At 42.7% G+C, this 14,118-nt stretch overlaps 1 protein-coding gene across 6 annotated transcripts in view; it reads right to left on the reverse strand.

Moving 5' to 3' along the window:
* Positions 1–1,738: 1,738 nt before the first annotated feature.
* The window catches only part of PPIP5K1 (diphosphoinositol pentakisphosphate kinase 1), a 249,331-nt gene continuing 236,951 nt past the window's right edge, over positions 1,739–14,118 (reverse strand). For all 6 annotated transcript variants that reach the window (XM_069766131.1, XM_069766130.1, XM_069766127.1 and 3 more), the window contains one exon: positions 1,739–3,196. In XM_069766131.1, coding sequence (XP_069622232.1) covers positions 2,754–3,196 — 443 coding nt within the window. In that variant the 3' untranslated portion in view covers positions 1,739–2,753. The remainder of the gene's footprint in view (positions 3,197–14,118) is intronic.

Consider the following 14,118-nt stretch of genomic DNA (forward strand, 5'->3'; position numbering starts at 1 on the left):
GGTGTGCTTTGGATCATTGTCATGTTGAAAGACCCAGCCATGTTTCATCTTCAATGCCCTTGCTGATGGAAGGAGGTTTGCACTCAAAATCTCACGATACATGGCCCCTTTCATTCTTTCATGTACCTGGATCAGTCGTCCTGGCCCCTTTGCAGAGAAACAGCCCCAAAGCATGATGTTTCCACCACCATGCTTTACAGTAGGTATGGTGTTTGATGGATGCAACTCAGTATTCTTTTTCCTCCAAACACGACAAGTTGTGTTTCTACCAAACAGTCCCAGTTTGGTTTCATCAGACCATAGGACATTCTCCCAAAACTCCTCTGGATCATCCAAATGCTCTCTAGCAAACTTCAGATGGGCCCGGACATGTACTGGCTTAAGCAGTGGGACACGTCTGGCACTGCAGGATCTGAGTCCATGGTGGCGTAGTGTGTTACTTATGGTAGGCCTTGTTACATTGGTCCCAGCTCTCTGCAGTTCATTCACTAGGTCCCCCCGCGTGGTTCTGGGATTTTTGCTCACCGTTCTTGTGATCATTCTGACCCCACGGGGTGGGATTTTGCGTGGAGCCCCAGATCGAGGGAGATTATCAGTGGTCTTGTATGTCTTCCATTTTCTAATTATTGCTCCCACTGTTGATTTCTTCACTCCAAGCTGGTTGGCTATTGCAGATTCAGTCTTCCCAGCCTGGTGCAGGGCTACAATTTTGTTTCTGGTGTCCTTTGACAGCTCTTTGGTCTTCACCATAGTGGAGTTTGGAGTCAGACTGTTTGAGGGTGTGCACAGGTGTCTTTTTATACTGATAACAAGTTTAAACAGGTGCCATTACTACAGGTAATGAGTGGAGGAAAGAGGAGACTCTTAAAGAAGAAGTTACAGGTCTGTGAGAGCCAGAAATCTTGATTGTTTGTTTCTGACCAAATACTTATTTTCCACCATAATATGCAAATAAAATGTTAAAAAAACAGACAATGTGATTTTCTGGATTTTTTTTTCTCAGTTTGTCTCTCATAGTTGAGGTCTACCTATGATGTAAATTACAGACGCCTCTCATCTTTTTAAGTGGTGGAACTTGCACTATTGCTGACTGACTAAATACTTTTTTGCCCCACTGTATATATGAAATTCAGTACATGAAAACCGGTAGCCATAATCTGCGGTCAAGTAGAACAGCACAGGATGCATTCTAGTGAGTCCAACATCTTGTATATAAAGCCACAGGCTTACTTCATTATAGGTACCAGATTACATTCCACTGACAGTTTACCTTAAGTTTTTATGATAACTTTCCCATAAATGCTTGAGAAAATAGAAAACGATTATTATTGTTATTCGCTTTTGGCACCTAAAAACTTTTGTTCGATAAGTGAACTGTCAACCATACGCAAGAAAACATTTTTGCTCAGCAGTGATTTTCAAGTATTCATCAGGACTAAAACGCACCCTGTAAGGTCCAATCATTATACAAAATATAAAGCCACAACTGCTCTAGCTGCTTTAGTATAAATCTCTACGTGCCCAAAAGAGGGGCAACTGGCAGTATATTCAACACACACTCACACAAAGTCGGTAGAAGAAATTAAATTCAGTCGTTGCAGGTAGATCCTAACACACAGTCAAAAATATTTTTTAACTAAAATCTCTCTGGCACAATCAGTCATACCACAAGAGCGCAAAGTGCAAATGGTGTATGACGCAATAGCTCAGTGCAGACAGTATTGAATCCTTCAAGGTGTTAATCCCAAATTCTCCAGAAATTTATTACAACTTGAAGGTGTCCTATCGTTCTGGTGAGAGAATGTAAGTATTGTACTTAACATAGTACAACACCATTAGCACAGTCCTAGAAAGGAACAACAATAATCAGCAGTTTCATAACACAGTATCCCTTTAAAAATATTCATGCATCACACCTAACTTTCAGTTATTTTTCAATGCTGGTGAAATTCTATCGTGCCACTGTTACCAGCATTGCTTGGATTTATCGGTCAATATGCAAGAAATAGTAATGAAAACAGATGAATATAAAAATAAAGGGCAATAAATAAATGGATTATATTCATTCAAAACAATCTTTCTCATGAAACATCTCAGTCAACAGCTCGAAACCTATGAGCATGATATAGGTAGTGCTCAGTATCTAGATCAGTGGCTCATCATACGGCAGTATGCTATCACAAGGATACGATTTCTGCAGTTGAGTTCATCTGCTGTCATAAGATTTTTTATGGCGCTAAAGCTGAGCAAAAGTCCAAACTGTCCAATGAAAGGGACCGCGATTAAAAAGGTGTCGGCTACATTACACTGCAGAGGTTTGCAAAGCAGAATTCAACAAAACAGGTTTCATTCAGCGGCACATGTTGCTGCAGTCCATAATTAGGCAGTTTACCACGTCCAGGTCAAGAAATCCGACCAATGAGTAGTAAATTAGTGGTTGAAATCATTTTCCCAGTAGAAGTAAAAGTCACCAGAATCTTACTCCTTGTAAAAAAAACAACATTCTTCAGCAGCTTAGAAATATTTTAATTCACTAAAGTCTAATAACTGATGTTGATCCAGGAGACATACCGACGCTGTTCTTCAACCTCATACAGTAAGTCATTTGTGGGGTCCTAGGCACCTGCTCAATTTTTTGACCCTATAAAAACAATAAAAGTGTTTTTAAGGTCTTAAGTTTGCCATTGTTTTAATGGCAACATATAATATTGTTTGATCTTTATTGGAACTGATAAATATCATTATAATGTGATCTACAGTGAGGTTTCCTGTCCATGTATGGAAAGCTCTGTGAATAGCTGCTCATTTAGTGCTGACTGTGGAAGGATTTGATCACCAGAGTCCATGTTCCATGCTGTCTCCTTTGTGGGATCTTCATTCCTAATTAAGTCTTCTGGTGGTTCGGTTTTGTCTTCTATGGACAGCTGAGGAGTTGATGGTAAGTCACAAGAACGCTGTGGTGACAAAGCTTTAGTGTTCGACGGTTCTTCCAGTGCAGGTGTGTTATGTGATACATCTTGACAGCTGGCTGTGTCACCATTTTGTGACTGCTGGGGCTGCAACATATCAAGATTTAACTTTCTTCTGTGATCTTCGGTCAGTGTCTTTTCATTAAAGTTAAACCGTGCTGAAAGGTCTATAGTGGTTGGAGATGAAGGCCCTGCACTTGACACAGTGCTGGATGGACCGCTGCTGTCTGTTAATGACAATATAATGTATTAGTTAAAGAATGATGTCACTAAATGATAACAAACATTAATGACTTGTAATTAGTGATGAGCGAGTATACTCGTTGCTCGGGTTTTCCTGAGCACGCTCGGATGGTCTCCGAGTATTTCGGAGTGCTCAAAGATTTAGTTTATGTCTCTGTAGCTGCATGATTTACAGCTGATAGACAGCTTGAATACATGTGGGGATTCCCTAGCAACCAGGCAACCCCCACATGTACTCGGGCTGGCTAGCAGCTTAAAATCATGCAGCTACAGAGACAAAAACTAAATCTCCGAGCACTCACAAATACTCGGAGACCACCCGAGCAACGAGCATACTGTCTCATCACTACTTGTAACAGAAAACCAAAAAACTCCTAAGCATTAAACAAATAGTAAGTTATTCACACATGTGCGTACACACACAATACAGCAAAGCATGGTATGTGAGAGCTGACAGGTTCTACTGGTTTTCCTTAAATGGACTGTCAGTACAGAATGACCGTTCAAATTAAGTCCCCCTTGGTGCGGCCAAACTTTTCAATACACCTTCCCACCTGCTTGTTTTCCATCTATATCCAACCTTCTTTCGCTCTATGAAGCCAGATCAGTAATTCAAAGAAAAGGAGGGGAGATAGATGGAAGACAACCAGGTGGGAAGGTTTACTTAAATGTCTGGCACCAAGCACCTGTACTTGGCTTGAACTGTCATTTGGTGCCGACAGAGTCCCTTTAAAGAGGACCTCTAGCCTAAAGATATTCTCACCCCACCTGGCTCCGGTCTATAACTGACAGGTTACTGCTTTCTCAATGACCCAGCATCGCCAGGAGCGGCGCATGCACAGATCGGTTTCTTAGCTGAACTGTGTCATTTGGATGTTACTGTGCATGACCTGCCCCTGGTAATGATGGCGCCTGTGTGAGATTTCTGCAGGTCATAGGAAAAGCAGTGATGTGTCCGTCTGTGTCGCTCCTCCTGCTGATGAATTACCACTTCACTGCTGGTCGCCACAACTTTGAAGTCAGGAACCCACTTAGCGGTTCGCTTCATACAGTGCCATCAGAATGTTCACATGTTTCGCTTTTTTAAATATTTAGACTTGGAAATGTTCGCTTAGCTCAGCAATAGATCAGCGTATATGTGGGATCCACGTTTTTTTCTACAGTTGTAGTTTAAAAAAAAAAAAAAAATTAAGTTATGCTGTTTGTCTTCACAAAACAATGCAATGGAGTTTTCAAAAGGCTGAGAAGTAAAACATCAGCGGCTTCATCCACATCCTACAAAAGATTGAACAAACAGCATGACACTGAACACGCAACACGTTACAATATATACCTGATCTCTAGGAAAGAAGCTGCAGAAAAAAAGCATTTATCTTTGTTTTTTGCTGTGGGTTTGGCATGCTCGATTTGTCTCTTGTGAATGCTGATAGTTTACTGCTGAAAAAAAAAAAGAGTCCCAATCTATAGAATCAGGTTGTGGTGCAAAATATGAAGCAAAACCTGATACCTGCGTTTTGGAGCGATTTTTCTCCACCCAATCATTTCAATGGGTGAAAAACGCTGAAAGAAGTGACATGCTACATTGTGCAAAAAACCACGCAAATCACAAAATCCTGATGACAATAAAACCAAGCTGTGCGCAGGAGATTTTTGAAATCTCAGACTTTTCTGGTACTGTAAAAAGCAGCTGAAAATTTGCATTAAAAAAAAGAAAACACGCTGCAAAAACACCTAGTGTGAACGGCTTGAGCGAATATGTTCAGAATATGTCGCCGAATCTGAATTTGCCATATTTATGTCGTATTTGTACCCTATTCATGCTTAATGATTGGATTTGAAGATATTCGCTCATTTTTACTCCTATTGACTCCAATGGCGTTTGGCGAATTTTGCAAATACAATATTCACTGGCGATCGTAATCTGAACCAAATATTGAAAAATTTGCGCAACTCTAATGTTAACATGTCGTACATCTGTAATAAAAATTATACTAAGCAATAATTTAATAAAATAATTTGATAACACTTTCTAACATGGTTGTCTTTACTATTATGCGCAGAATCATCATATCAAACTTTAGTCACGTAGTTCCAGAAGCTTTGTGATTTCCTTCTATACTGTGATGTGTCAACACAGACCCAAAGAATGAAGGCTGTCTTATCCTCCTGGTCAAGTCTGCAAGTCACCAAGCAAGAGATCACTATGGGTTGACATTTTGACTGTTCAATACACAAGCTCAATGCACAATCCACGGCGGCTTAGTGGTTAGCACAGCAGACTTGCAGCGCTGGAGTCCTGGGTTCTAATCCCTCCAAGGACAACATTTGTATGTTCTCCCTGAGTTTGCGTGGGTTTCCTCCGGGCACTCCGGTTTCCTCCCACATTCCAAAGACATACTGATAGGGAATCTAGATTGTGAGCCCCATTGGGGACAGTGTGTGCAAAACTGTAAAGCGCTGCGGAATATGTTAGCGCTATATAAACATAAAGATTATTATTATTCTTCATCAGGGCTCTGTCATCCTAGCGCAAGTGCAGATGGGTTATTCATTATTATTATGCTTTGCTTATATCATATTTCGCAGTGATTAGCACTCACAGTCTAAATTCCCTATCAGTATGTCTTTGGAGGGTGTGAGGAAACCCGAGAACCCAGAGGAAACCCACACAAACACGGAGAGAATATACAACTCCTTGCAGATGTTGTCCTTGGTGGGATTAGAACCCAGGACTCCAGCGCTGCAAGGCTGCAACCACTGAGCGACCGTGCTGCCCATAGTGATTAGTGGTGAAGCCCAACAAGCTATTTTGTGTAATCGGCGGTTTTAATGTTTAATGAGCAAATTTAAATGTTTTTTTTTCTGTGCATCAGAAACACCTCTTTAAAACGGTTATAAATAGCTGCAATAAGAATTGCCACTGTAGACTGAAAATGAATAACAGAAGTTAAAGGGGTTTGTTCAGACAAAATGTCAATGGTGGCTCGGAGCAGTAAAAACAAACAAACAAAAAAAAAACCTAAGTCGTACCCGGGTACAGGCACCCACCTTGGTCTAACACAGGCTGCTCTGTGGCCTGCCCGTACACAGAAAGAGGAGATATTATTGTTCCACAAGCAGCCAAACTGCTAGGTCCTGTGATTGATTTCAGTGGACAGGTGATTACAAAAATAGGGATTTTTGTGTACTCACCGTAAAATCCTTTTCTCCGAGCCATTCATTGGGGGACACAGACCGCGGGTGTATGCTGCTGCTAATAGGAGGCTGACACTAAGTGATACAAAAAAAGTTAGCTCCTCCCCTGCAGTATAAACCCTCCTGCTGGCTCTCAGCTAACCAGTTCGGTGCAAAAGCAGTAGGAGATCAATAACAATATATGAGCGTATAGCATGTCATATTATATATGAGAGTAAAGCATGTCAGATTATAAAAAACAATCATAAGCTAATAACAGGGTGGGAGCTGTGTCCCCCAACGAATGGCTCGGAGAAAAGGATTTTACGGTGAGTACACAAAAATCCCTATTTCTCCTTCGCCTCATTGGGGGACACAGACCGTGGGACGTCCCAAAGCAGTCCCTGGGTGGGGACAACAACAGATCAGGCCCTGTGTAACCGCTACTTACAAGTGCGCCACCGCGGCCTCCAGAGTCCGCCTGCCCAGACTCACATCTGTGGAAGTGTGGGAATTATAGTGCTTCAAGAATGCATGCGGACTGGACGAATCCGCAAGCTTGCAGGCGTGCCTTGCTGACGCCTGGTGCCTAGAACGATGAAACGGCTAAACCCTTCCTGAAAATGTCAGGAAGCCTTCCTCTACCGTCAGGAAGCCCAAATAAAACGTCCAACCTTCAGAAGGATGCCGTCCTCAAGACGTACCTACTCAGAGCACTCACTTCGTCCAGAATATGGGGGATCTTATTCCATTTTGTGGACTGGAGCCAAAAGAGATGAGGGAAGAACTATGCCCTCATAACAGTGGTAATACAGTACCACCTTGGTAACAAGGGATGGAGATGGCCTGAGGACAACCTTGCCTCGAAGGAAATAAGGGAAAAAAGTCTGAAAGAGCAGAGAAGCTAGCTCCGAAGACTCGTCAGAGTGAGAATATCGCAGAGGAGAACGGGACGACTTTCCCTGATAGTAAAGTCTGCCCGGATGAAAAAGGAGCCTACTGTAAGGCTCCTAGGAATAATAAGGTCCCAATGATCTAACGGTATGCGATAGGGAAGAACTACGTGTGAAAACTCCCTGTGAGAAAGTCCCTACTTGCGGTTGTGCTGCAATAAGGCGAGAAGAAACCAGCTCCGCAAACAAAAAAACGGACGTGGTCAGTGCGGATCTCTGAGGATCACTGGGGCCCCTTTCTGCTTCCGAAAGGCTTTCGGAAGCAGTGGAAGGGGAGTTATGGAAACTGGTACCACGGCAGAACCAGAGCATGGAGAGCAATGGCCCCTGGATCTCGAGGCCGAACCACGAACTCGAGTACATTGGCCTTCAGTCTGGATGTCATCCCACCTACAACTGGAGAGCTCCAGTAAGGACAGATAGATATATGCAGATAGATGCAGATAGATGAAGCTGCAACCCATAATGAGGTCCTGGTTATGGGGGACTTTAACTACACGGATATTAACTGGGAAACAGAAACCTGTGAAACCCATAAAGGCAACAGGTTTCTGCTAATAACCAAGAAAAATTATCTTTCACAATTGGTGCAGAATCCAACCAGAGGAGCAGCACTTTTAGACCTAATACTATCTAATAGACCTGACAGAATAACAAATCTGCAGGTGGTCGGGCATCTAGGAAATAGCGACCACAATATTGTACAGTTTCACCTGTCTTTCACTAGGGGGACTTGTCAGGGAGTCACAAAAACACTGAACTTTAGGAAGGCAAAGTTTGACCAGCTTAGAGATGCCCTTAATCTGGTAGACTGGGACAATATCCTCAGAAATAAGAATACAGATAATAAATGGGAAATGTTTAAGAACATCCTAAATAGGCAGTGTAAGCGGTTTATACCTTGTGGGAATAAAAGGACTAGAAATAGGAAAAACCCAATGTGGCTAAACAAAGAAGTAAGACAGGCAATTAACAGTAAAAAGAAAGCATTTGCACTACTAAAGCAGGATGGCACCATTGAAGCTCTAAAAAACTATAGGGAGAAAAATACTTTATCTAAAAAACTAATTAAAGCTGCCAAAAAGGAAACAGAGAAGCACATTGCTAAGGAGAGTAAAACTAATCCCAAACTGTTCTTCAACTATATCAATAGTAAAAGAATAAAAACTGAAAATGTAGGCCCCTTAGAAAATAGTGAGGAAAGAATGGTTGTAGATGACGAGGAAAAAGCTAACATATTAAACACCTTCTTCTCCACGGTATTCACGGTGGAAAATGAAATGCTAGGTGAAATCCCAAGAAACAATGAAAACCCTATATTAAGGGTCACCAATCTAACCCAAGAAGAGGTGCGAAACCGGCTAAATAAGATTAAAATAGATAAATCTCCGGGTCCGGATGGCATACACCCACGAGTACTAAGAGAACTAAGTAATGTAATAGATAAACCATTATTTCTTATTTTTAGGGACTCTATAGCGACAGGGTCTGTTCCGCAGGACTGGCGCATAGCAAATGTGGTGCCAATATTCAAAAAGGGCTCTAAAAGTGAACCTGGAAATTATAGGCCAGTAAGTCTAACCTCTATTGTTGGTAAAATATTTGAAGGGTTTCTGAGGGATGTTATTCTGGATTATCTCAATGAGAATAACTGTTTAACTCCATATCAGCATGGGTTTATGAGAAATCGCTCCTGTCAAACCAATCTAATCAGTTTTTACGAAGAGGTAAGCTATAGGCTGGACCACGGTGAGTCATTGGACGTGGTATATCTCGATTTTTCCAAAGCGTTTGATACCGTGCTGCACAAGAGGTTGGTACACAAAATGAGAATGCTTGGTCTAGGGGAAAATGTGTGTAAATGGGTTAGTAACTGGCTTAGTGATAGAAAGCAGAGGGTGGTTATAAATGGTATAGTCTCTAACTGGGTCGCTGTGACCAGTGGGGTACCGCAGGGGTCGGTATTGGGACCTGTTCTCTTCAACATATTCATTAATGATCTGGTAGAAGGCTTACACAGTAAAATATCGATATTTGCAGATGATACAAAACTATGTAAAGCAGTTAATACAAGAGAAGATAGTATTCTGCTACAGATGGATCTGGATAAGTTGGAAACTTGGGCTGAAAGGTGGCAGATGAGGTTTAACAATGATAAATGTAAGGTTATACACATGGGAAGAAGGAATCAATATCACCATTACACACTGAATGGGAAACCACTGGGTAAATCTGACAGGGAGAAGGACTTGGGGATCCTAGTTAATGATAAACTTACCTGGAGCAGCCAGTGCCAGGCAGCAGCTGCCAAGGCAAACAGGATCATGGAGTGCATTAAAAGAGGTCTGGATACACATGATGAGAGCATTATACTGCCTCTGTACAAATCCCTAGTTAGACCGCACATGGAGTACTGTGTCCAGTTTTGGGCACCGGTGCTCAGGAAGGATATAATGGAACTAGAGAGAGTACAATGGAGGGCAACAAAATTAATAAAGGGGATGGGAGAACTACAATACCCAGATAGATTAGCGAAATTAGGATTATTTAGTCTAGAAAAAAGACGACTGAGGGGCGATCTAATAACCATGTATAAGTATATAAGGGGACAATACAAATATCTCGCTGAGGATCTGTTTATACCAAGGAAGGTGACGGGCACAAGGGGGCATTCTTTGCGTCTGGAGGAGAGAAGGTTTTTCCACCAACATAGAAGAGGATTCTTTACTGTTAGGGCAGTGAGAATCTGGAATTGCTTGCCTGAGGAGGTGGTGATGGCAAACTCAGTCGAGGGGTTCAAGAGAGTCCTGGATGTCTTCCTGGAGCAGAACAATATTGTATCATACAATTATTAGGTTCTGTAGAAGGACGTGGATCTGGGGATTTATTATGATGGAATATAGGCTGAACTGGATGGACAAATGTCTTTTTTCAGCCTTACTAACTATGTTACTATGTTACTATGACAGATCTGATGGAAGACTTCGGGGTGAAGTTCCCACTGACTTAAGGCGGAACCCTGACGGCTGAATTTGTTTGCCGTTCAGAGTTCTACTTCTGGGATATATACTGCCGAGATCACTGAATAATAGACTTCGGCCCATCAGAGAAAGTGAGGTACCTCGGTCATGGCGCCTGACCGTGGGTACCTGCTAGATGACTGACGTAAGGCACCGCCGTGGCATTATCCAATTGAATTCGGATAGGGAGACCCGCCAGAAGGCAGTGGACCTGCTGTAAGACTACCGTTCGGATCTCCAGAACAATGATGGGGAGAAGAAGACTGGCATTGGAAGTTACTAATAACCATTGAACCGGGAGAAAGGCCCTGGATGAAGAAGGAGCTCAGAGACTATTGTCTGAAAGTCTGCTTGACTTGCTGAAAACGAGCGGAACGAAGGAAACCGCTTCCATTGTCGTCACCATTTTTGCTCAGAACCCTCTTAGCAAATCGAATGAAATGAGGGGGTGAGTAATCAAGTCCTCAGAACTCTCCTTGCGCGAGCTCCCTGTTGAGGGGCCATGACCTTGTCTCGAGGAAGAATTACCATCCTTCTAGAAGTGTGCAGGATCATCCTCAAAAAGGATATCTGCTGGGCTGGAAATGAGGAGAACTTGTCTAAGTGTAGCTGCCAGCCCAGGAGAGAAGGTATCGCAAGAGATATAGACGACTCAGCGTAGTCCTGGAAGGGCGGCTAGACAGACCAAACAGGGCAGGACGAGCACACCTCTAGAGTGCAAGAGAAACATGACATCCGCCATGACCAGAGCGAACACTCTGGGTGCGGAAGCAAGGCCGAAGGACAAGGTTGTGACTTGAAAATGCTGTTGACGAATGGAAAGGCGAAGGAATTTTTGCAGAGGGCAAGCAACCCGAATGTCGATGGATGCCGGAAACTGCACCTTTTTCTGTTGAATAAACCTATAAATAGGGCACCGGAGATACAGAGCTCCGCCATAATATCTAATATAATAACCCAAAAGAGAAATGGACACAGTGAGCTAAAATATAACAATTTTTATTATGTATAATTATTAAACAATAGAGAGACGTAAAAAGCTTATTTAACAAGATGCACAAAAGAATAAAATAAGAGAGGCGACACTAGTGCCGCACACGGAGCAAATGATGTACTATAGGGGCAACACAAAGACTAAGATTATATGTAGTTCTACCACATTACCAATGTAAAAAGTATATATAAAATATAAAATATATATAAGAGACAGTCCTCACTGAAAGTCATGTATAATGCATAAATGCAGATAGAGAAAGGACCGGCTAGTAGAATAAAATATATGAATCTATGGCAAGTAATGTATAGTATGTGTGCTCCCAGAGATATTAATACAGGACGATATACACTATGATATGCAAAAAGAAAACAGTGATAAAGTGCCTAGTGCAAGATATATATATCTATATATTCAAAGGTAATCCATACCATAGGAAGAGTGGCAGAATATGTAATACGGCACAAGATAAGCCAAAATAAAGCCAAGCTATAGTGGACGATATATACTAGGATATGCAAAAAGTAAGCAGAAATAAAGTGCTTAGTGCATAGTATGCCTGAAGTATCTGAGAAGTACAATATGCATAGATAGGGTACCGACCTGGATCCGTGTGCGGGAGAGGGAGCCCCGACGCGCGTTTCGCATGTATTGCTTCCTCGGGGGGCGCTTATATATATTTTATATATACTTTTTACATTGGTAATGTGGTAGAACTACATATAATCTTAGTCTTTGTGTTGCCCCTATAGTACATCATTTGCTCCGTGTGCGGCACTAGTGTCGCCTCTCTTATTTTATTCTTTTGTGCATCTTGTTAAATAAGCTTTTTACTTCTCTCTATTGTTTAATAATTATACATAATAAAAATTGTTATATTTTAGCTCACTGTGTCCATTTCTCTTTTGGGTTATAATAACTTTTTCTGTTGAAGTAATGGCTGAGCGGAGGGACTCCATCCAAAGAAGGAGGACCATGTCAAAGGTTGTTAGAAGTTTGAGGTCCAGGGTCGATCTTACTTTTCGTTCCCCTGTTTGGAACCAAGATCCCTTAGATCTAGACTGTGCTGGACAATCCTTATACAATCCTTTGTCAGTCTCCCGCTCAAAAGATTTGATTGGCCAGTTGTTGCTGGTGTGAATCAAGGTAGTTAAGGTCTCCAGCCAGGAGACCATTGCTCTAGCAATCCATGCGGCCGCTAGGGAGGATAGAGCGCTGGACCCGAAGCCGCAAGATGGAACGAACCAGATTTGCTATCTGACAGTCCGTGGTATTTTTAATTGATGACCCATCAGGTAGGGATACTGGTAGGTATACCACAGGAGATTCTACCCGGTTAAACTGCCCCATGGCAGAATGTGCGGCTGCATCCAGCAGGTCACAGTCTCTTGCCATCTCCTCTTTTCACGGTGCAGAGATAAAAATTAGGAACCCTCGATCCATCAACCTCTTAACAGGGAAGTGGAGAGGAATTGTCCGCCCTCTTGCATCATCCACTAAATAGTGGTGATGCAGAGGGGGGAGCTCGTACGCCAAAAAGGGTGCCTCTATATGTCCACAGAGTTCAGGTCTCCAGGTGGACAGGACAGGTTGTCTGGCGTTAGGCCTGGATGCAGAAGAGGAAACATGGAGACGACACTCCGTGTGCTCGTCTGTTGATGGTGTGGGGAGATCGGTGCCCTTTAAAGGACCCGTCGCCCTTAAAAAATAGGCCAGGCATGGCATCCCACGTAGAGGCTTCTGTCCAGTGAATCGCTTATCCGAATTGAATGGCAAATGCTCTCGAGGGAATTTAGTCTCTGAAGCTCTGGCAAGCTCAGGCAATATCCAATCCATATTCAGAGCCTTGTTGTCATCAAATCATTGGTGAGGGAGCAGGAAACGAAAAACTTCCATTTTTTAGATGCCTGTATGTTTCTAGACGCCTGCACGTTTCTAGAATACTTGCGGCCCCTGCTAGCCGATGGCTCCCATGTAGGATAGGGACCATGTATATTGGTCCTGCGAGCACTCCAAACACAGAGGGTACACAGAGGGATTCAATCTCTTGGTCCGAGAACCATGGATTGGTCAGTGAAGAAGTCCACTGAGGGGAACTAGAGGATAAAGCTGGGGTCGGCGGCGGAGGGCTCCTCGGACTGATCAAGCGCCTTTAAGACCAGGGAATACTGGTCATGCACCTTTAAGAGCAGGGAATACTGGTCATGCACCTTTAAGAGCAGGGAATACTGGTCATGCACCTTTAAGACCAGGGAATACTGGTCATGCACCTTTAAGACCAGGGAATACTGGTCATGCACCTTTAAGACCAGGGAATACTGGTCATGCACCTTTAAGACCAGAGAATACTGGTCATGCACCTTTAAGACCAGAGAATACTGGTTATGCACCTTTAAGTCCAGGGAATACTGGTCATTCACCTTTAAGACCAGAGAATACTGGTCATGCACCTTTAAGACCAGAGAATACTGGACATGCACCTTTAAGACCAGAGAATACTGGACATGCACCTTTAAGACCAGAGAATACTGGTCATGCACCTTTAAGACCAGAGAATACTGGTCATGCACCTTTAAGACCAGAGAAAACTGGTCATGCACCTTTAAGACCAGAGAATACTGGTCAAGCACCTTTAAGACCACAGAATACTGGTCATGCACCTTTAAGACCAGAGAATACTGGTCATGCGCCTTTAAGACCAGGGAATACTGGTCATGTGCTTTTAAGACCAGGAAATACTGGTCATGTGCCTTTAAGACCAGGTA

The sequence above is a fragment of the Ranitomeya imitator genome, chromosome 4 (assembly GCF_032444005.1).
Source record: "Ranitomeya imitator isolate aRanImi1 chromosome 4, aRanImi1.pri, whole genome shotgun sequence".
Taxonomy (NCBI): domain Eukaryota; kingdom Metazoa; phylum Chordata; class Amphibia; order Anura; family Dendrobatidae; genus Ranitomeya; species Ranitomeya imitator.